Genomic DNA, 23165 nt, shown 5'->3' with positions numbered 1-23165 from the left:
GAGAGGAGAATACTGTAGGTAAGAGCAAAGAGAAACCACTGCTGAAGATAACAGAGGAAAGGAACACAACAGGATATATGAAAATGTGATGGCTATAGTGATTATAGCCGAATGAATACTGAATATACAGCCAATTGTATAATTTATAGGTAGTTTATAGATTATGTTAGTTTATAGATTTACAGCACAAATGCAGTGTATGCAAATGTGCATCACTGCAGATGGAGGAAAGTAAAACACACACAAACCTGTCACAATATGCAAATAAATGATTCATGCGCTAATAATTCTGCAATTGGAGTCAACATATTTATAGATGCACCTAAATCCCATAATTCAGTTACATAAGCAAATTTTCATCAATTACCATCCAAACTTGCACTTAGTTGTTGCTGCGAAAACAAGCGCTGCGCTGGCTTTGCAGCAAGATGAGGGATCCTGCAGTAACACTGTTGTCAGACACCCTTGAGCGCTCACATGCAGTCCAGGGCAAAGAAGATGCATTAAACGCAGAGATCCATTTTCACTGATGATAATATCATAATAATATCTGATTAAAAATCCTCATAGAACCACACTAGTATTCCCTATATTCCTCATAATTAATTTCAAGTGTAACAGTACGCCATGTGAATGTTAATTATCTGTGGAGTTCACCTCACTAAGGGACTGGCAGATCAAGTATGCAGAAATCATTTCACATGGTGCATTCTGGTCCCTCCACTGTGGTATCCCTTTGACTGTCTGTTATTGATTGTCAGTATATACAAACACAACATGTTCTATAATTTCTCCTGTTATGATGTAGACAGAGGTCTTCAACAGGGGGTCCGCAACCTGCTGCAACCCCTAGGGGGTCCCAGGGGGTCCCAGGGGGTTGCAAAATCTTTGGTTGGTTAGACAGATTTTTTATATAAAGCTATATATCTTTTTTGTTTCCACATTTATAATAAAATGTCACTTTGAACAGCTTGTCTTTATGATTATCATGTAGGCCTAAGTGACAGACATTGTTGATATTGGCATTAGTATCTCTGTTTATAAATGGCAGTGGCACGGCCGCCCTACTCACTGTACCTGTACATGTTTAAAATAAAAACATGAATATATGAATATGTGAACACGAATCCTCCTGTGTATTATTTAAATAGTGTAGTATTGCATGCACAATAATAATAAGGCAGGTTTGTGGCACTAGACGCAAAACACAATTTTATACAATGGGCTTCGGTCCTGGGCCTGAAAAACGTTGAAGACCCCTATTATATGGGCTTGCACGCCGATTCTGCACCAAATATGTATGGTGAAGGCCAGAGCGTGGCTGCTGAGAGATTTTAAGGCAGGAAGGAGTCACAACTTCCTACAAGACCTCACTCGGGGAACAGGACTCCCACAGTTACTTTTTCACGTTCCTTCCACTTTCCCGTGATGCACTGCGCCCCGCGGCTGCAGATGGCAGATGTCAAGCCAAATCAATTTTACTTCTTTAAAGTTGCTAAACATACTTACTCCTCGGGATACTGTTTGGGTTTCGTAATTTGGCTGATGTTGAATTCAAGTGTGTTAATGTCGGCTGGCAAAAACAGTCGACGCGAGCTGCGGAAGTTCGTTGTGTCCGGTTGTGACCACCCGTAACTAAGGCAACGACGGACTCGCTCGCGGGAGAATAAACGTTAAAAGAGGAGCAAAACAGTCCCGTGTCGGTTTGTGCTTCATGTGCTACTTGGGAGCATGGAGAAACATAACTTTGGGAAAGAAAGACTCATAGTACCGACTGATTTCACCACACCAGCGGCTTCAAGTGAGTTACTTTCTCAAGTTGTTTTTGTTTGTTTGTTATTAGTTACTAACTTCAAGCGAAAGGTAATGTTAGCTGACGTTAGCCGTCAATGTTAATAACTGAGATAACGTCAACGCGTTAACCTAACGTTAGCTAGTCTGCAGTTGTTCAGCTCAAATGTTGGCAAATGATTAGCTACAAAGAAAACAGGCTGAATTCAGAGGAAGGAAGTTGTTTTCATCGTAGCATTAGTGACACGGGCTTCCTAGTAAATATCTAAAAACAACAACAGACTAGCTAGTGCTCAGTCTGCTCACAGTCAAACGTGCTTTCATGTTATGCAGGAAATGTTCAGGAGGACCTGGTACCCCCCTCGCATTTTGCATCGATTGTCCAGTCTGCTGGAGCACAGAGAGGCGTTCAGCACACTGGGACGCCGCCACCAGCCTCCTGGATAAACCCAGGTGGTGTCACGTCGATATTCTCAGGGGATCCCAGTCCTGCCAATCCATGGCTCGCCATCACCCAGGCACAACAGGAAATCTTGGAGCTGAGGAAGGAAAACCAGCGGATTGTGATGTTACAAGAAAACAGCGTTAGAGGAAGGATCCCTGTAGATCACCCATCAGATCTTAGGGCAAGGTAAAGTGTGTGTTTATATGGTCAGGGATACCATTATTGTTCTTCAGGTGGGTGATGCATTGGTTACATGAATAGGCCTCTTCCCCAAACTCAGACCTGCAGAAAGAAGTGAGCAATGGTCCAGATGGGAATCAGAATGGCGTCTGGAGGCAGAGAAGCACAAGGCTGAAGCGGAGAGGTTGAAAGGGCAGGTGGAGGCCCTGAAGGAGGGTGCAGGGAGACACAGAGAAGACATGAGAGACAGAGACAACACCCTGAACAGGTAGGAATTATATATATATATATATATATTTTTTTTTACATTATTAGGCTATCAAGCCTTTTCACAATTAATTGTGACATTCTCTGTGTACACGTTTCAGTGTAATGATGAAGTATTATGATCAACCTAATGTCTGATAACCTTTGTATGTCAGACAAAGCCATGAGTTGGAAGCACTGCGTGAAGAGCTATGCAAGGCAAAGACTGAACTCAGCCAAATCAGAGAAGAGCTCATTCACAGCAGTGGACAGAAGGAGAAAATAAGCTCACAGGTATTGCTGTTTGCTGACAAAACATTTCATTTCGACACTGAGGTTCACATGAGACTTAGTGGTGTTTTTTTTTCTCATTTTGACAGTTTGCAATCTGATGTTTTTAGTACAGGCTTGTAATCTTAAAGGGATAGTTCAACATTTTGGCAAATTGGCCCATTGCCATAATCCCTATAGTTTTAGGAGTAGGTTCGTTACCTTTAATTGTCGATGTGAGCTATTTTTAGAACGGTGGAGCCGAGCCGCAAGCTGCTCAGAGCTACGCTACGGAGGCTCATGAGATTTCTTGGTTTCCCTCATCAAACTCATCAAATACACAACCCAAAAACTCCAAAACGCTCTCATGGACAAGTTATGACCTGCATATTTACCACACTATGAGATAATAATGGAACGTTTTTCGAGGTAAATTCATACAAAACTGTTGATGCGCGTACCCGTTGGGGGCAGTTTTTTGGCAAGCAGTCTCTGCATTTGCCTCGAAAACAACTCTGTCTAGTAGCCTCCATAGCGTAGCTCTGAGCAGCTCGCGGCTCGGCTCCACCGTTCTAAAAATAGCTTGCACCGACAATTAAAGGTAACAAACCTACTGCTAAAACTATAGGGATTATGGCAATGGGCCAATTTGCCATAATGTTGAACTATCCCTTTAATAATCCGCTATAGTCACCTGACGGTTTTAATTTAGTTTCTCTCTGATTAGTTTAACATATGGATATTCCTCTGTGTTTAACATTTCTTCTTCTTGCAGCTTGAACAACTAAAGACCGAGTCTGGTGAGGAAATTAAAAAGCTGAGGAGAGATGTAGAGAGGAGGAAAGAAGAAACCCAGGAGCTCACTCTGAAGGCTGAAATGGGCAGATTACAGGCTGAGGAGGAGGCCAAACATCAGTCTCGTAGACTGTCGGAACATTTAGAGGAAAAGCTGAGGAAGCAGGAGGTGGAGGTGTGTGTGCAATTAAATTTGAGCCGTATTAAATCTTGTACATACTGATTTGGGTGACCTTTCTTAAGATCTGTGCCCAGCATCCAAGAACCCATGTCAGCAAGCAGCTGCTCTGCTAAAGTATCCCTGAGTTGAAATTTAAGCACACAGTGCAGTGCTTTTCTAACTCTCCTCTGGAGGGAAACAAGTGAAAGGACAAGCTCTCCTTGAGTATCAATAAGGTATTACATCATTTTTTGTATGTGTCATAAAATGTCCAATGTTTTCCTCCCTTAACTTTCAGCTGCAGCAGTTGAATGCTTCACACTCTGCAGAATTGGCCACAGCAAGAAAAACAAAGATTGAACTACAGGACAGACTTCAATCAATGACCTCAGAAATTCTGCAGCTAAAAAGCACTCTGACGGAGGTATCTACTGAGAGAGATGGACTGAAAGAACATTTAAGGTGCCACATTCAATCTTGAACTGCTAAAGAGCTAAACATCTATCTACATTTATTGTCAGATTCACTGATTCTTTTTTGGGGATGTTGTTCATTTTTCAGCCAAATGGGACACGCTTTTGAGACACAATCTGCAACACTGCACAGCCTCAGAAATTACATCGGCCAGCTCGCCCCAGAGAAAAGAGAGAAGGAACAATTAAATGAAGCTGTTGAGGTGGAGACATTATAAAGAGTATTGATTGCGAGCAGACCACTGTAAAGTACTTGCATGGAAAAACACTTTTAAATGTTGTTTTTCAGTAGAGTAATGGAAGAACAGTGGCGGAAATGAGTTTTACATTTCAGTATTAACATGCATATTGCAATAATTCACCCTTTTATTTTAATGTTTTTCATCTTGTAGAGGCTGAACAAAGAGAAGGCAGCTCTTCAGACGACCACAGAGCTTTTGACAGTGAGGCTGAACTCTGTAAATGAGATACTTGCCCTCCAGGAACAGAAAATGGTGAAGAAGGTGTGTGTTGTGTGTGATAAAAATGCATGAGATTAGCCTAAAATGTATTCTGAGGTGTCGATACACCTGATGTCACCTTGAGGAGGAAGAGGTAACTATGATCAGACCACAGATTTTACCTGTGATGTCCTATTGAGATGTTATGTACTATAGTATGACTCTGCAGGTGACGTATATACCGATTTTTCACTTGTGAATGCAAAATGTTACTAATCACAACAGAGCAGATTATTCCTCTGTTTTTTTGGGTGGTGATGCATGTGAGAGAAGAGAGCGTTTTGAAACTTCTTCTCTGTAGTGTTTTGAAACCTCTTCTCTGTAGTGTGTTAATATACTCGGGGAGAGGATAGGAAAAAAAGCATTTAGCATTGTAAGAAGCTTAAGTAAGACAACGTCATGGTTAATTGAGCAAAAATTATCCATGCTCATATGGAGTATTTTCTAAAATGGCGTGTGTATGTCTGTCTAAGTGTAAGCTATATGTGTGTGTTTCAATAGGCTACGGCAGACCCACTACTGAAGAATGGATCTGAAAGCCTTCAAGTGATTCAGCTCTGGAGAGAAAAAGTGTTCAAATTATGCGTTCAGCTTCGCTCAAAGGACATTGAACTGAGAGGAGAAAAGGATAAACTCCTTTCAAAAGTATGATTCATTAATAATATAGCCTCATACAATGATGTCCAGTGTGTTTCGAACAGTGTTTAAAGTGTGGTACTGTTTTAGTTCAGATCCATGGAGCAGCAGCTCCAGCAGGAGCAGCACCGGGCCGGTGTCCTCCAGCACAGCCTGGATGACAGGATAGCTGAGCTGGACCTGGAGAGAGTGGAAAAGGAGGTTAGTACCAGAGCAAGTGATGTGATTTACATGGCTGTCTGAAATTTTGATGATGCACAATAAATTTGGGGCTGCTTAGGAAGGTGATAAACACTTGTACATTTTTACCCAAGTAAGATGCTGACTATATGAAAACTTTGCTAGTTTCTAAGAGCAGTTGCGGTTTTAAGAACAGCAGCTGGCCATGAAGACTTAAAACTGCGCATCATCGTAGATTTGTGTAAGATGCTATATCATAGGGATATATGTATTTTTTTTTCTAACCAGACACTGAAACAGGACCTGGCCCAGGCTCACAAGGAAAATTCTCAGCTCAAGTCACAAAACCAAAAATCAGAAGCGGAACTTAAAATCCTGACGGATGCAGTGCACAGGTAAAACGATTTAGAAGAATGAAATGGGTATGTAAACCTCTGTTTTGTCACCGTTGAAAGCTTCATGACAGTTTGGCTGTGGCTGACAGGTTCACTTCGGCATTTGAAAACAAGGTGGCAGAGGTGGACACGGCTCAAACAAGACTCAGCACTTTCACCCAGAGGCTAATGTTTGCTAAAAGACGAGTGGATACGATCCAAGGTCAGGTCTGACTGCAGGTTGATGGCATGATTGCAGTATATATTTGTCTGGTAAATGAGTCACATCACAGTGTTTTTGCTTTACAGGTCTGATCATGAGGAGGGCGGCTCTGCAGAAAGTTCATCAAGCCAGTAAACAGGCAGAACAGGCTTCCCACAGGTTTCATCATATATTATCAATATATTGATCACAGGGATTTACTCCCTGATACCAAAAAGTAATACCCAAACACGTTGCGCTCATTCTTGAGCCCAAAGTGATGTCTTGAAAAGTGCCTGTTTATTCCGATCAATAGCCTCCAAATCCAGAATGATGAATTTTTAATATAAAACGAAGAAAGTCAGCCAACTCTCTGCATGTTTAAACTGTAAACAGGTGTTTTAGTAATTTTAATGGTTAATTGATTGAATACAAATGTAGTGAGATTGTAGTGAATTAACTTGGAAAGTATTTAATCCAAATATTTAATAAATAGACTAATTCTAGCCTAATTTTACAGTTCACGTTGTAATCATGTATATATGTATACACTGTCCAAATAAGGGCATTTTACTTTACTTAGCCTGCATGAAAATATGAAAAAATATAATTTTCAGCTTCTAGTTGTTTTTTTTTGGGAATCAGTGCATGGTAACAAATCAATGCTGTGATGTTAATAGGAGTTGTTTGGTAAATACAGTATCAATATATCACACTGTGAAAGTTGAATGCACTATTGCAGGAGTCTTCATATGAAAGCTGTTGATTTCTGGCTGTTTAGAGTTTGTCTTGCTTGTTAAACACTGCAGTTGCTTTTCAGCCTCTCTCCTTGACTTTCTGTTCCGTTATTTGCTCTGCCATCTTGTCTGTGTTGCCCTGCAGCATCACAAACCTCCAGACAGAGCTTAGCTTGGTGTGTGAAGAGAGAGACAAGCTCGCACAGGAGCTCAAAAGAAGCCCCGAGCTCATAGAGAAAGCTCTGGCTGATCTGAAAGAACAATGTGAGCAACCTTACAACTCATGACAACTTATTATAATGAATCATCTGTTAGCTGTCCATGTTTAGGCAATATATCTGTCTCTGTTCACTTTTTGTATATCTACCTCAGATGAAAGCAAACAGAAGCAGCAGAGGCAGGAGCTGGAGCAGAGCTGGGTGGAGGTCCAACAGGCTGCGGCTGGCAGAGAGAAGGCCGAGCAGAGCCTGCAGCAAATCCAGGCCCAGCTGGAGGAGACCAAGGTCAACCTGGAGGAACTCCGCTCTGAGCTGCTCATCCAGCAGGAGCGCAGCGAGCACGGTGAGGCAGCAGCTACCTTAAGCTGCATGGCTGTTTTTCAGCCTTGACTTATCCAGGGAAAGCAGAATGAGCACTGCTCCTCTTTTTTCAGAAATGCCCTTCATCACAGTCTCCTCATATTCACGCCTGGGATCAGTCTGCCACTCCCCTCTGCTCAGTAGCTTCACTGGAGCAGTTGGGGATAAAGTGACATGCTGAAGAGCACCTTGACTGTAGCTGCTCAGAGAGAGTTCCCCCTGTGGGAATATATCTGGCTGTTTAGCTGATAAATACCCCATTGTTTTAACCACTTAGCTGCTAACTTCATTCAGTGTAAAGCTGTAGTGTAAAGTGTGAGTAGACTAAACCTGTTAAATTGCAGATCAGAAAATAAAAATGGGTTGGTTTGTCACTGTGACCGACTCCTTTCATACACATTTTCTCATGTGTTCGATTGTTGATAAAAACATACTTACTATAACCACTTTAAAGGGATAGTTCAACATTTTGGCAAATTGGCCCATTGCCATAATCCCTATAGTTTTAGGAGTAGGTTCGTTACCTTTAATTGTCGGTGCAAGCTATTTTTAGAACATCGGAGCAGAGCCACGAGCTGCTCAGAGCTACGCTACGGAGGCTCATGAGATTTCTTGGTTTCCCTCATCAAACTTAATCGAATACACAATCCAACAACTCCAAAATGCTCTCGTGTACAAGTTGTGACCTGCACATTCACCACGCTATGAGACAATAACGGAACGTTATGAGACTGAGTTGTTTTCAAGGTAAATTCATGCAAAACCGCTGATGCGCGTTCCCGTTGGGGGCAGTTTTTCAGCAAGCAGTCTCTGCATTTACCTCAAAAACAATTCTGTCTCGTAACGTTCCGTTATTATCTCATAGCGTTTTAATGGGCCAATTTGCCAAAATGTTGAACTATCCCTTTAACATGCATCATCAAACTTGCCCCTATAATTTAAAAACCTAATAGAGGTGCTTTTAGGCAACAGTCACTTTACTGAATTTCAGTTTGTTATGCACTATCATGGTCTCATTGTAATAAGTGATCTGTAAATTATTCAATCACCTCTGTTTGCAGAAGTCTTATTGTCTATGAACATTTGCTGACAGATGCATTTAGATCCAGTTTATCCCTGAAGAAACATACAAATACAGCGTTAGACTTGTTTTCTCAGTCTTTGATTCAGGGAATTAAGTAATGGTGGATTTGTTGTTCAGCCCTGCAGGAGAGGGTGTCTGAGACTGAGGATCGGTGTGCTGAGAAGCTGAGAGAGATGGAGGTTCAAATCAATACGGCCAGGAGAGAGCACACCAAAGCAGGTAGCAGGATTATCACCATGCTACCTCAGCCCACAGAAGCTTAACACGGGGGGACTGGAGTCATATCTGTGACACAGACTATGATCTAATATGATTGGAGTTGTTTACACGACATATAGCAACATTTTCCCAATGGCTTTTAATCTGCCTGTATTGTCTCTTGCAGTTATGACTTTGCGACAGTTTGAGAGAGATGCAGCAAGGAAACAGGAGATGAGAGAAACTCAATATTTAGGGGGTACACACACAAAGAGCGATGGTGAAAATAAGCAACCGAAGGAGACGGAGAAGGACAAAAGCCTGCTGCTGGTAAGAACTTTCTGCAACAAATGACAGCTGTGAAAAATGTTGTTTCTGTCTTCATCTTTCCTCTGATGACCTGCTATGACCTGAACGTGTTCCAGGCTACTGTTGCTGAACGAGGGTTGATGAGCGAGTATCCAAGGGTTCACACAACAACATCTCAAAACTCAGCCGTTCATCGGGAGCGACAAAAACCTTCAGAGAGGAGTCGTTCTGTGGGGGCGAAAGTCCAAGTACCTGCAGATGGTAAGAAGTGTCCTAACTCATCATGTGTCAGATGCCTTTATTTTTTTTTCTTTAAGTCCTTACATTTGTACTGATGCAGCCTATGTGACCAATGGCCTGTCTGTATCCTGTCAGAGAGACTCCTGTCTGTGTTGGAGGAGCTCCACACTCTCAGTGCTGCAGTGGTAAACAGTTCTGAGGACTCGGCGGAGGAGGAGGAGGAGGGACAAAATAACAGCGTGGGACCATCCACAGGCAGTCTGCACAGCTGATACCTGAAGATGAATCACTGGAGGAAAGTGAAAGCACCTTTAATTTGTACTGGAGGCAGTGGGAACACCTGTAATTTGCACAAAAGGTGGGCAGTGTTGATGAGTTAAGAGCCAAGGAAACCGTTGGTGGAGAGCCAGTCATCACAACAACATGCATGCCACGTTTGCTGGGTTTATTAGAACAATAATGGTTGTTTAATTAGTGCAGACATAGAATACATGCATTTACCACAAATCTACATTGAAGAAGCTTATACAATTCTTCTACAATTTAATCTTCTGCATCTTTATCCCCTCCACACTTCCACACTTATATGTTCTGTTACCTACTTTCAATGATATTCTCCATAAAACTGGTCCCTGAACTTGTTTTGTGACCAGTGGACCAACGTTTTAGTTGACTCTTTAGCAAACATGTCATTTGCTACATTTACAAATGAACTGCTTATTATTTTTTTTTTACTTCAGATAAAATGATAGATTTTAAAGAAATGAAAAAATGGACAGATGGTGATGGCGTATAAATAAATGCAAATATGTGACTAGATCTGTCAATTCTGAGAAGCCTCTTGCCAGATAGCAGAGAGATTCCTGGCAGATAAAAATAAAGCTGATGCAGTACTGGTGCTTTTAATGCGAATAGAAGTTTGTCCTGTTGAAGTTCATGTTACGGTCCAAGGATTTCTTTGTTATGCAGAGGCTGGTATCTTACTTTTCATTGGAACCTATAATAAAGTATTTTTTTAGTGCAAATTCTGCGGCTTTGGTGATGAAGAAATTCATGATTTCATTTAATCTTATTTCCAATAGTGACTAGAGCAACTTGCATATCTGATGAGCCTTTAGCAAGTTAAACTTTTAAAATCAAATTTGTGTATTTGTCAGCTTAGAAAGCTAATGTGATTAGTGCATCAAACCTGTATCCCTCGATAAAAATACAAAACATTTGGAGGACCTTTATGATTTCATATTGAAAAAAATCAATATTTCCTATTTGAAGTTCCTTTTTATAGGGGTCAATTTTAAAATGACTTTGCAGTCACAGGATGGATGATGATAAACATCATGATGAACCAGATAATGGTACTATTTTTCATGTTGTCATGAGTTGTAATAAATTTTGCAGTGGCTGGGAGTTTTGAGCCTCTAGGTGAAAACAGTCTGCAGAGACCCGAGTGAGAACAGAGTCAAAATACTAAAAAAAAAAAAAAAAATCTCTGGACTTTTCTGCTCTATTTTCGAAGAGCATCAAAAATAATTTGCAGGGACACACTTGCTGCTTGATAGGTAATTCATCACAGCAAGTAGAGGATTAAATTTAATTTTTGAGAAGAATATTGGATTTCCATAGTGCACTGCTACTTGTACCTGGTTCCTCAGAGTTTGCAATACACAGTATAATGCATAAGAATTGGTTGATATGTATTGTGAATGAATTCTTATTCTATACCAACTATAATACAAAACGCAGTCATGCCATGAAGGATTATGTACTGTCAAAACTATCAGACATCATGATGGATAATTTTATGTGCCACCTAATTTAATTATCTTATCTATGACCATGTATCTTCCTCTGATTAACTTAAGATCACACCACACATTTACACTGCACACTCGTGTCAAAATCACTGTTGTTAATAACACTGTAATATTAATTAATATGAGTCACGACAGCAAATGTTCAAGTAGGACGGCGAGGAAAAAAAGCAGATCGTGTGCTCTCATGTTCTGATTAACACCAGCAGAGGGCGCTATTGTCAAAGGTGAGAACAGCACATGCAGTGATTTAATCATTAATGTGGACTACACTGTGAAAGGCAGTTTCCTCAGTGGAGACAGTAAAAAACAAAATGATTTCTTTAGATCATACACATATTTCTTTGCTGCAAATCCAACTAGTGAAGTGGGTGATGGATATGTGCACATGGATTCAATCATCTGTCAGACTTAACTCTTGAATTAATCTGAATTGGAGGCCTGTCCAGAACCATTTGATGCTGAGCTGTGTCCCCACAAATGGCGAGGGACCAGGAGAAAACAGGACTGAGAAGGTGAAAAACTTTCATTGTGAAATTTCTTTCTGTGTGGAGTGTTGCAGAAATAAATATAATATTTACTGTGCATATCTTCATTGCCAGAGAAGTGTAGAGAGGGTAGCGTATAGCAGCCAGACAACACTGTGGTTAACTGATGAAAAATTCATCAGAGCATTGCAATCCAGACACGACATGAAACAAATGACGTAATAAAAACCAATAAGCTTCCGAATAGTTCAGCATTAACAGTGTATAAAATAAATGATCCAAACAAAATGACTGCCAGCTGATTTCATATCACTGTGTTTACAGTCTGCTGTTTTCATGTTGGTAGTAATATTACCACGGCCTGAGCCAGTGCTTTGACACTGGCTTCACTGACCAGTGGTGTGTATGGGCATGTGTGTGTGTGTGTGTGTGAACCCTCCTCCCTGTGGTTGTGAGGCTGATGCTGTGCTGTCAGAGTGCAGCGTGTCAAATCACAACATCTGCTGTCACCGGCCCTGCATGTCATCAGATGTCTGCATCAAGGCGCTACGTCTTTTTCTGCTTTACTCAAAACACCCAAACCTGTAGGTTTATTTTGGATGTCGTGGAAAGATTTTTACCCTTTCTCTTTCTCTCTCTCTATCACCTAGTCATTTATTTTTTATGTTTTTTTACAAATACCCTCAACTTAGAAAAGAAGCCAAATGTCAGGGCCTCTTTGCAAAACTTCTTCCAGATGACCCACTATTTTTCTTGTTGAAGTGGTATTCAGGGCACGGATGCAGCACAACGCCGTACACAGCTTGTTGCTCACTCAGCAAACCATGTTATGTGTATTGCTAGTTGGCCATATAGCCTAAGAGTCAAAACTTTAAATCAAAAAACTTTACACTCTATCTGTGATATGTTCTGTCACACTTTGGCAAATGTCCCCAAAGTGGAGTCCTCTTGGGACCAGTCCTCATTCAAGTCTGCTACAGCCAGTGACTGGAATAAGCTGCAAAAATCCCAAAGACTGGTCAATTATTATCACTGTATTTTTCTCTCAGGGACATCTTGGCTGTTCTTCAGATATGTTATTGAGAACATCCCAGTAATCTGAAGAAACACTACACCCCCCCCACCCCCCACTGCTGGCATGACGTCATTATGTATTTAGATATTAAACTGTCAAACAAACAGCGCCGCGTCTTTGCAAAGTTCCTGCAGGCCAGAGGTCAGAGCTGATTTGGATCTGTGTCTCAGCTTGATGTGATCCGGTACGTCAGGGGTGTCGACCACCAGTGCCGCATGCTGCATCAGAGCCTGGTGGATGGTTGTGCACTGCTGTGGCAGGCCATGCTACAGGGTGGAACAGCAGCCATGGAGGAGGCAGCCAAGTAACCCTATTTATAGATGCCGGCAATGTGGGGCATTGTTTGGGGGGGGGTTGACAGTGGACTGAACTGTCTTCAAACTACAGCAACTGAAGTGCTCTAGCATATATTTCCTCAAGTGTGTTTAAATGAGACAGAACTTTATAATTTTATTTAATTATTTTTGGTGTCTGTTCTCCTGTTGGCGAAGTGATGCAGTGTTCTGACCTCTGCACGGTGACAAAAATAGATGAAGAAAAAAAAATGTACTCAGGGATCTGACTAAGAGCTTCAAGTAAGAAAACTCACAAATAGAAAAACATTTCGATTTTTTCAGCAGAGAAACATTTGGCCGGATTTTGCCAAATATTTCCAGATGTTTATCAATTTTTCATAAAATTTATGATCAATAAAACGACAACAAGAATTCTACAGAAAACATAGCAAAGTGATATTGACACATGGTTTCTTTTTCAAAACGGCATCGGTAAACATGTCTCTTCCCACGCATGATGAAGTCTCCACCTGTGCCAATCAGTCACCTTGTTTGGAGCTGTAATTGCACTTCCCCTTTGGGATGATCAGTGTTACTTGGAATGCAACACTGGGATGTTGGCGGTGTTTACTAGATGCGTGAATGAATTAACAAATGCTAGAACGCTCATCCATTGTTATTACCACAGTGCAACTGACTCACAGAGGGGCGCTTTGTTTGCCTGAGATTTACCTGCTCTTGAAAATAAAAAATAAAACTCAGGCGGACTGAAGGACTTTACTAATATTATGATTATTTACGAGTGAGGTCAGCATGGGTGCAAACCCAGCTATCAAAAGCCAACCTGTGAGAGGAGTAACACCTGTGCTGGAGCTACACAGGTTTTCTTAAACTCATAGCTGACAAACTTCCAGTTAAAGCCAGGGTTGGTTTTGTTCATGGTTTCATTAAAGATGTATCTCGAAAACTCCAACTTGAAAATAACTTGATAATGAAAATTGTATTGAATCCCAGTGTCTGGATATAAATATTTGATGCATCTGTGTACTCTGCAGCCAACACCATATTTTGCCCCAAATTCATCCGTCATCAGAATCTTAATATCTCTATCAGTTCAGTTTTAGTATTTAATGTGGTAATCCATATAATGCATGCCTCTGCTAACATCTGATATGCATTTAGAAAAACCATTAGAGCCCTCCCCCCTGTCTCTTTGTTTTTTCTATCATTGTAAAATGTTGGCAGTGAACAATGCTTTCACAGAGTGCCTTGCCGTTGGATGAGCTAGCGAGCAATTTAGACTGGGGTCAGCTTCTGTTGGCAGGAGCTGCATGAGCAGACTGGAGAAACTGGAGAGACGCGTTTAGTTCTCAGGAAATTCTGATTGAATGTACGACACAACAGTGAAATATTAAATTATCACATCAAATATCCTGCAGAGCATGTTGGACTTTGCAGTTTTTAAGAAGTAAAGTGAAATACGGAGAAATTGAATTGAAAGTCAGCCAAAGGGCAAAAAGTCTAATGTTAGTTCTGTCCTTAAAGCATCTGTTGTCGAGATCTCATCAGGCGGAAAAAGAGACAAGAAATGTTTGAGAAAACAGAACATAGATAATTAAAATTGCCAGGCTCATTTGTTTTGTTCTGTGAGCGCTTTGCCTGTGGGATATTCAGTTAAAGATGTGGGAATGTTTAATCAAATTTCCATTAATATTCATCTGTGCTGTTGCACCTTAGCTCCCCCCTGGTTACTAACATGCTGTTCAAATAAAGCTTCCTAATTACCAGATTTTTTAGACTTTCATTTCGTCATTTTCTCCATTTGCTCACAATCTGTTATTTTGAGTATCGTTCTGATTCAGTTGCTGCTCTGTCTTCCAAAGAAACCTTATTTTTCTTATCCAGAGTATCACAAAGTGACAGTTTAACTACATACTCAGTAGAGCAATCGGACAAGTTGGACTTTACCCCAGAGTGGGGGGGAAAAAACTATTCAGTTACAAATTATCACAGTTTTCCATCAGTTCAAGGAGAAAAGAAATGATAGTAGCAAAAGTGCCATCTGCAAACAATAAATACCCTCTCAGTTTTTGACTTGGAACAAATGGACTTACTGTAATGATTTCAAAACACTGATTCACTCCACTGCTAAAATCATTGTCTTGAGCCCCCTGTAAACACTTATGCTAATGTTAGTAATTAAGGAATAGGACATACTGTATGAACCGGAAAATAAACTCACCCAAGCTCATTTTTCAAACACTGTACCTGACGGACATCTGAGATTATCTCTTTGCAAATCTGTTTACATGCGATGCTGATTCTCACTCAAACCAGAGCAGCTGCTTCGGTGTGTGGAGTGAAAACCTGAATACAAATTGCTGTCAGTGGCTCATGGATGGAGACTCTCTAACTGACATCAAAGCAAACTGCGTCAAACTGAATGTTAATATGAATATGCAATAAGATTGTTTAAGGGGGAAAAAGCAGCGAAGGCAACTTTTAAAAATAAATAAATAGATAAATAGCGTAATACTGTGATAAAGTATCTCATTCCAGCTGCAGTTCTGAGTGGATCTAGTCGGCAATGCAATTTGTGATTGCAGCTCTGGGTCTCTATCAGCTTGGTGCATTTGATTTTTGGGGGGATTTTGCCCTATTCTTTGTTGCAGATTTGCTGAGGCTTAGTGAAGATTCATGGGGAGTGACTGAGATCAGTTGCAGTATCTCTTAAGTCACACTGGGTTTTCAGTCCAAGTCATATCAGAGCTTTGGTTAGGTTATTCAAGGATTTTCTCATTCTTGCTCATGCCTTTGTCACATCCTGTTTAGATTATTGTGATGCATTTTACTACTTGCGTAACACAGTCATTTTTAAATCATCTTCAGTTTGTTTGAAATTCTGCTCCGAGCAAAGTCTCCTTACTAAGTCTCATATTTGACCTGTTTAAGCCTCTTAACACTCAGCACATTTCAAATTGATTTAAAATCCTGCTAATTACCTATAAGTCCCTCCATGGCAGCGCTCCAACATGTATTCTCATAAATGTACAGTATAGTCATTTATGCGGATTCACAGTTTAAATTTAGGCTGTAGCACCTAAGGAGGGCAGCTAAATTAACTTTATGAAGGAACATACACATTATGTCCTGTGTTAAACTTCCTTCTGTATCACTGGGCAGTTGTGCGCGCAGCTTGGTAATTATCTATATAGTAAATTTACCACATGGCATATACAAACTTTAGTTTCGTAATTAGGCCTATAAACACTGTAATCAACACTGTGTGTCCAGTATTTAGATCTTGCAAAATTTGTTCTATTGACTGAGTCAGACTGGAGAGTTCATTAAGTATGATTCCCACAGAGAGTCTTTATTGATGCCATTTCAGTCCGTGATGCTACTTGCATGGATCTACATGGTGGTCAATCTAGACTAAAATATCTCAACAAATGTTTGATGGATTGCCATGAAATTTTGCTCAGGCATTCATGGTCCACAGAGGATCAATCCTAATTACTGCGTAGCTTCTCTGACTTTTCCCTTTTCACCATTGTGGCATTCGTGTCCCTCTTGAGATGAACTGAAATAGCTTTCTGTGATCCAGTGACTCGAACGATTAACATGGCCATAGAGTCTAGACCAGGGGTGGGCAAACTTTTTGACTTGTGGGCCAGAATGGGCTCTAAAATTTGACAGAGGGGCCGGGCCAGGAGCATTTGGACACGCAATGTAATTTATCAAACCTGGGGATTGAAATGTATGAAAAACAGACACAATTGAAGGTGCAAATTTAAAGAAATTTACTGGAAAAAGATCGATGGAATCACTTTCAACATTCAGAACATGTTATTACCCAACGAAAGAAAGGGGTCTTTAAATTGAGAGCATGTGCGACATGTTAATTAAGCTACTGTAACTGTACTGCTGTGCGTAAATGCGCAAGTTGCTATTTTTAACACAGTAGAGAAACTCACATTTCAGTGGGAACAATGTTGTTGTTCTCCTTTTTTTGCCAGTGCATCAAAGTCTGGAGTTAGTTTCGTTGTGGCGATTCTCAGAATAGATCTGAGGTGTTGGTCAGTTAACCGGGATCTGTGACGGGCTTTGTTGATGTTCATGACGCTGAAAGTCTGCTCACACACGTAAGTCGAGCCAAACAATGCCAGCATCTTCTGTGCCGTCCTCCGCAGGTTTGGAAATGTGGCTTCGTTAAGTGAAGCGTAAAAGTCATTCAGTTTAAGAGATTTGAATTTCTCTTTTGAGACGTTGTCAGACTGAAGATCGATCAGCTCCAGTTGCAGCTCATGCGGTGCTGTTTCGGGGTCTTGTGACAGGGGAGAGGACACCAGCTGAAGTGACTTGTCAATTTTTTCAAAATCAGTGAACCGACGGCAGAATTCTCTGTGCATGTCGTCCAGTGATTTGCAGTATTTCTTCACGTTTCGGGTGGCCTTCTGCGTGGACAGTGTGGGAAAATGAGTGAAAGATTTGTTTGACATTTGCCTGGAGAATAAAATCAGCTTGGATTTGAAGGCTCTTACATTTGTGTACATGTCGTGCACAAACTGATCCTTCCCCTGCAGCTTAACGTTCAGCTCATTCATGTGTGACAATATATCCACAGCAAACGCAAAGTCACAAAGCCAGTCCTCATTGCTCAGCTCAGGGAATCCGTCGGATTTCCCCATTTGCTCCAAAAACGACAGAATCTCGTCTTTGAGCTCCCACACTCGTTGGCACACTTTCCCCAAACTTAACCACCGGACACGAGAGTGGTAAAGTAAGTCCTGGTGATCCGCATCGGTTTCCTCTAGGAACGTAATGAACTGGCGGTGATTAAGTCCCCTTGCTCGTATGAAGTTAACAAGTTTTACAACTGGATCCACGACATGATCAAGCTGCAATACAGACTTACATAGAGCTTCTTGATGAATGATACAGTGAAGAAAAATGACATCCTGGTCAGGGTTTTCTTCTTGCACTTTATCGTGGATTCTTTTCAGCAGCCCGACGTTTTTTCCGGTTAAATTTGGCGATCCATCCGTGGTGACACCGGCAAGTTTACTCAAAGGCAGCTTCATTCTCTCGATGACAGCAGACACCTGTTCATACAAGTCCTCTCCTCGCGTTTTCCCCTTCAGCGATTCCATGCTCAAAAGCTCCTCCGTTATCTCAAAACTGTCATTTATCCCTCGGATAAAAATGAGGAGCTGAGCAGTGTCTTTCACGTCGTTGCTTTCGTCCAGTGCTAGTGAATAAAACTTAAAGGACTCCGCCTTTTTGTTTAACTCGCTGACAATATCTTCGTCAATCAGTTCCACACGGCGAGTTACTGTCCTGCGTGATAAGCTGATTTTTTCAAACTTGCCTTTGCTTTCCGGACACAAGAGATCTGCTGCCTCTACCATGCATTCTTTCACAAACTCGCCTTCGGAGAAAGGTTTGCTAGCCTTTGCTAACTTGAATGCCAGCAAAAAACTTGCCTTGGTACTTGACTCTTGAATCGCAGTTTGTCGGTGAAAAAAATTCTGCTGAGTCTGTAAATTAGCTACCAACCTCTGAGCAGTAGCCTCCCGTTCTTGTGTCGACTGCTTGTTAGCGTAGTTAGCATGCTTTGTGGCAAAGTGACGGCTGATATTGTACTCTTTGAAAACTGCAACCGTTTCTTGGCATATAAGACATACAGCCGTTGATCGGACATCAGTAAAAAAATATTTTGTTGTCCATTCCTTTTTAAACACTCGGCACTCAGTGTCCACTTTTCTTTTCTTTGGTCCGCTCATTTTTACCGAAGGGGGAAAATGGCAGCTGGAAAGTTGCACTCCAACCTTTGACTCCAACAAAGGTCAATGTGTCTCTAGTCTAGACTAGTGCGCTATCTATCGGGGAAACGAGGGTATTGCAGGGGAAAGGGAAATGAATGAGGTTTTTACACATCCATGGGTTTTTACTATAATTTGGACAAGTTCGGCGGGCCGGATTAAAAAGCCTAACGGGCCGTATATGGCCCGGGGGCCGTAGTTTGCCCATGTCTGGTCTAGACACCATTTCTCTCTGTAAAGACAACATGGCTATAAAAGGAGTTTAGACAGAAACCTATGTACCTCTCAAATATGAAATTATACAAAATAACAATTGGTGAAATACTGAGTTACTCCTGGATTATCATGTGTATTGTATAACCCTCGCAAAAGGCAGATATTTGAAACCAACAGAGAAAAGAAATGAAAATAATCTCAAAAGAAAACATCTTGCAAACATATGAGTATTAAAAGTTGTTGGCTACATCTCTCGACAGCTGACCCCTGCCCTCCCCCAAGTGAAGTGATGCATGTTTGTGCAGCTATGAGCTGACATCTGGTAGAAAACTGAGAAGAAGAAAAAAAGCGAGACGTTGCATCAATTTATTCGGTGATCATGAACTAGGTTTCCTTCCTTCGAATGTTCTGTAGGCATCACCTGCAGGTCAAGCTCTGACACATCCTCTGCTGTTTACTCGGAGCTGATTACTCAGAGCTGTCAGATAAAACCAGTGTCATGGCAGGACACATCTGCGCTTTGATTTTGCCCATTCAGCTGCTCCAAAGAAATATGTTGGCCTCCCTCTGCCCCCCTCCAACAGCATCCTCAGTATTCAACACCATAACAAACTCTCATGCTGATGAAGTCGCACGCTCTGTGTACTTGACATTATCACTCTGCCTGGTTTGTGTGCTTGCAAATCCTGAGTGGTATTTTTCTTCTGCTTGTTTCTGCTCTTAAAAACATACCATAAACCTTGCTATAATAACATCACTCTAATGGCGATATAACCTGCGGATGTAAAACATGATATTACTTAAGATTTAACTTGTCTTCATCAAACAGACAGTAAGTGAAGAGCAGTAGAAGACGACAGTGTGTATTGTAAGATGTGGTGCGTTTAAGGGCTCAGAGCACTTTGTGTAGCTGAGGCTCCACAGTGAGCCATAAATACAGGGGTTTTACAGGAAGCCTTAGGAGAATGAAACACAAAAGGTTTTATCGAGGAGTTTTACAGCACTCAGCGAGCTCTTTTTTATCTCCCGACCTTTCTGGGGAGCTTCAGACCACTTACTGCAGCCCTGACCTTGGGTACCATAACACAAAGTACAATGTCATAATTTCATCTCAAGTATTTTACGGGCATTAGTTTTGTTAAGTTACACATAAAACCTCACTTGGGAGTGTGCAGCATGCTGTCCATGGTGTTGGTTTGGTGTATCATTAATCCCAGTTAATCCACTGTACAGTATCCCCTCAGGTTTTCCCTCTGTGCACCGTATTGGCTGAATGCAAGTTGAGATGTTACGCATTATCACACTTTTTATTTGCTACCTCTTGATCCCTGACCAAGAATAAATAATGGCACTAGACTCACTGAGCATCGTTTGGTTTTGAAGACATTGTTTACAGCCGTATTTCTCATCTTTAATTATCCGCTGCCAACCCTCATTTATGTTATCTGCCCAAGGAAAATGAGGCCGTGCACGCATCAGAGCACTTCTGCTGTGCACTTTTCAATTCTCCCAGCAGGCTTTGGCCCTAATGTCACCTTAAATGTGAAATGTGGAGCTGAACACGTGGATGTGAAGTTCCACATCCAGTTTCACTGGTTCCAGCTTTGAGTAATGATGCTAGAACAGAGGCTTTGACTAAACAAACAAGAAAATGAGACAACCTGCAAGACCTGCATTATTTCTATTAATAACCCGTTAAACAAAAGGAGGTTGCACTGCTGTAGAAAATACATAACTAGCTCTGCTTTACAGAAGATAGAACGCTTCAGAGATTAGAAGAACCAACACTAGAGCAGATCTTGCTTTGCTGAATTTAATGTGTTATGTGTAAAAGACAGAATATCGGCTTTGTATGGCGCACGGTGATGCAGACACTTACACAACGTGAACCTGATAGATTTTCTATTTGCCTGTTGTTTGTCTGACAGTTGTTTGAACTGCAAAATCAGGGGTCTTTTTGACGACTTAATTACTGTGGATGGCTGATGCGTCTGATTGTAACTGCGAGCTCTCTGTTAACAGTGCTATGTGTAACACTGGATATGCCTGTATTTAGGCCACTCCACTCCCTCAGGCTTACAACTTGTGTGCATAATTCTGTGGGTTATAACAAGCATTTGCTATATATAAAACAAGGTTAAGTTCACAGACTTTTGATAGGTTAGTATTGACAAGTGATCGATCATCTGTGTATATTGATATATGGGCTGGTAGATCATTTAAGATTCTCCCATTATTTCTATTTGAACACAAACCTTCAATCACCTAAAGCTGCTAATGTTTCTCTGCACTGCATCTCACCGTTGAACAGGCCTTCACTGTTTATCATCACATTGTCCCTGTTGCCTGTTGGAGCGATGCCAAAATCACACCACGCCATTAATTGCACCCACCACATGGTCGACACTTCATAAATGCCATTTTTACTTAAACTCCTTTGCAGCTTTTGGAAAAGACCTGCTGACATTTAGACTCGGCTGAATCTCGCTAAAGAGGCTGTGCATCAGACAGAGAGTGAGAGACTCCCCGAACAGATCTCATTTGCTGTTGCGGAAAAGTGGGAAGCTTGCCCAAGGTGCGCCGTGGTGGCAGTGCAGTGATAACCTGAAAGCTCTCCTAAATACTTCTAACACTTATTGAAATGCTGTCAGATACGTGCTGGGAGGTCTCCTCACTGAAGGCGACTGCTATCCTCTCTGAAAGCAGAGATTCAGTGCACATCTGTGGAGGCTGCAAAGTCACAGTGGTATAAATTCTGCCATCAAACCAACTCATTAACAGGGAAGATGGGACAGTGTAAAGTATATCATCATAATTCTAAACATGTAGATTTAGTGATTCATTCACTGCAGAAAACTTTTCATTGTTGTGTATCACTTGATGTGGAAGCTTACCCCTGCTGAGAAATGTGCTTGTGTCAGACTGTGACACATTAGAAACTGTATAAAGATTATTAGCTGTGGTGAGTATGGGGTAATGTCATTTTTCTTTTGCTTGAAGATGAATAGGAAACTCAGCAGAGAGGAGATCTTTTATTCTGATCTTTTCCAAAAATGTCAATGTTTTGTTTAGTATGGTTTATATATCAAAATCAATTATACAATGTGAACTTAAAGCAGAAGCGGAATATTTGTGTTAATATAAGTCTTAAATAGTTATATCTTCCGACGGCAATCACTTACATAGAGTGTTTGGTCCGAAACACGGGTCTGTCAGTCACTCTACTCTGCTGTAAGCCGAGGAGAAAACTTTTATTTTATTTCCTTGTATCCTACAACCTTTATCCAATGAGGAGAGAGATCGGCATGAAGGGCTGTGTGTGCAGCCAAGGGATGCGCGTGAATGTGGTGACGTAGGGACGAGGACCAATAGATCCATGACGAGGGCGGGGACTGCTAACTCCATCGGCTGACAAGAAGTCAGAAAAACGACCGGATCGCTTACTTCTGCTTTAACACTTAACATCGAATTTCTGAACCATCATTTCTTTTTCTTTTTTTCATGGAGCACATCAGGGCTTCACATTAGAGGTCCCATAAAAGTATTGAGGTGTAAATACGGGTATGTAATTTAGCAAGTGATAAGACTGTTGTATTATTTATACATGTTGTAGGGAGGATGTTGCTGCTAAAAGAAAACATTAATAACCCTGAGGAAGATGCGCATGTGAGGAAGTACAACAATAAGTTGACTGCTCCAGTAATTTGTGTACACTACCTTATCTGGCTCAGCAGCATGGAGAATTTAGTGAAGTGTACTTCATTGCGTGCTGCGCTTTGGGCCATACTTATATTAACCTGTTGATATGCTGACCCCTCTGGTGTGTGTACGTCTCGCAAGAATTTCATTTAAACAATCTGGGTGTTATATGTGAGTGGCCTAGAATGAATTGGATCATTTTTCAAGTGGCCGCGGGAACTTATATCTGTAAACGACACGCTAACGGTGGTGTACGTCTGCGGAAAGGTCAGGCCATCCTGACAGTATTTTCCCCTCATGAAATTGAACTTAATTATAGTGCAGTTGTTCTACTTGCCGCGTCTTATGAAAGATTAGAGCTGTATGCCAAGCATTAAA

General features: G+C 41.2%; 1 protein-coding gene and 1 pseudogene across 2 annotated transcripts; one reads left to right on the top strand and one right to left on the bottom strand.

The window, feature by feature from the left end:
- The first annotated feature begins 1417 nt into the window (after window positions 1-1417).
- On the top strand, window positions 1418-10423 carry cchcr1 (coiled-coil alpha-helical rod protein 1). 2 transcript variants are annotated; one of them, XM_085797715.1, is made up of 20 exons: window positions 1418-1801; window positions 2125-2422; window positions 2517-2684; window positions 2839-2956; window positions 3708-3902; window positions 4186-4349; window positions 4449-4563; window positions 4753-4863; window positions 5362-5505; window positions 5587-5697; window positions 5965-6071; window positions 6161-6273; window positions 6360-6432; window positions 7135-7253; window positions 7362-7550; window positions 8769-8870; window positions 9037-9179; window positions 9275-9419; window positions 9534-9697; window positions 9730-9791. In XM_085797715.1, exons 1-19 carry the CDS (start codon window positions 1732-1734, stop codon window positions 9668-9670), a joined length of 2622 nt encoding a protein of 873 aa, XP_085653841.1. In that variant the 5' UTR covers window positions 1418-1731; the 3' UTR covers window positions 9671-9697; window positions 9730-9791. The 2 variants fall into 2 exon arrangements, with proteins under 2 accessions (XP_085653841.1, XP_085653840.1); XM_085797714.1 differs by having other exon boundaries at window positions 9534-10423.
- Window positions 10424-17027: 6604 nt separating this feature from the next.
- Window positions 17028-18458, bottom strand: LOC146974413 (general transcription factor II-I repeat domain-containing protein 2 pseudogene; annotated as a pseudogene).
- Window positions 18459-23165: the final 4707 nt, after the last annotated feature.

Source organism: Trachurus japonicus, chromosome 14 (genome assembly GCF_045865225.1).
Source record: "Trachurus japonicus isolate A0001 chromosome 14, Traja_1.0".
Taxonomy (NCBI): Eukaryota; Metazoa; Chordata; class Actinopteri; order Carangiformes; family Carangidae; genus Trachurus; species Trachurus japonicus.
The sequence above is the reverse complement of the archived record's forward strand: the minus strand, read 5'-3'. Positions and strand labels throughout refer to the sequence as shown.

Excerpts from the sequence above, each read along its gene's own strand:
- cchcr1 (XM_085797714.1), top strand. The coding sequence starts at position 1,732 with ATGGAGAAACATAACTTTGGGAAAGAAAGACTCATAGTACCGACTGAT. Across the intron at positions 5,698-5,964 it reads TGGAGAGAGTGGAAAAGGAG|ACACTGAAACAGGACCTGGC; the intron begins GTTAGTACCAGA and ends TTTTCTAACCAG. Across the intron at positions 9,420-9,533 it reads AGTCCAAGTACCTGCAGATG|AGAGACTCCTGTCTGTGTTG; the intron begins GTAAGAAGTGTC and ends GTATCCTGTCAG.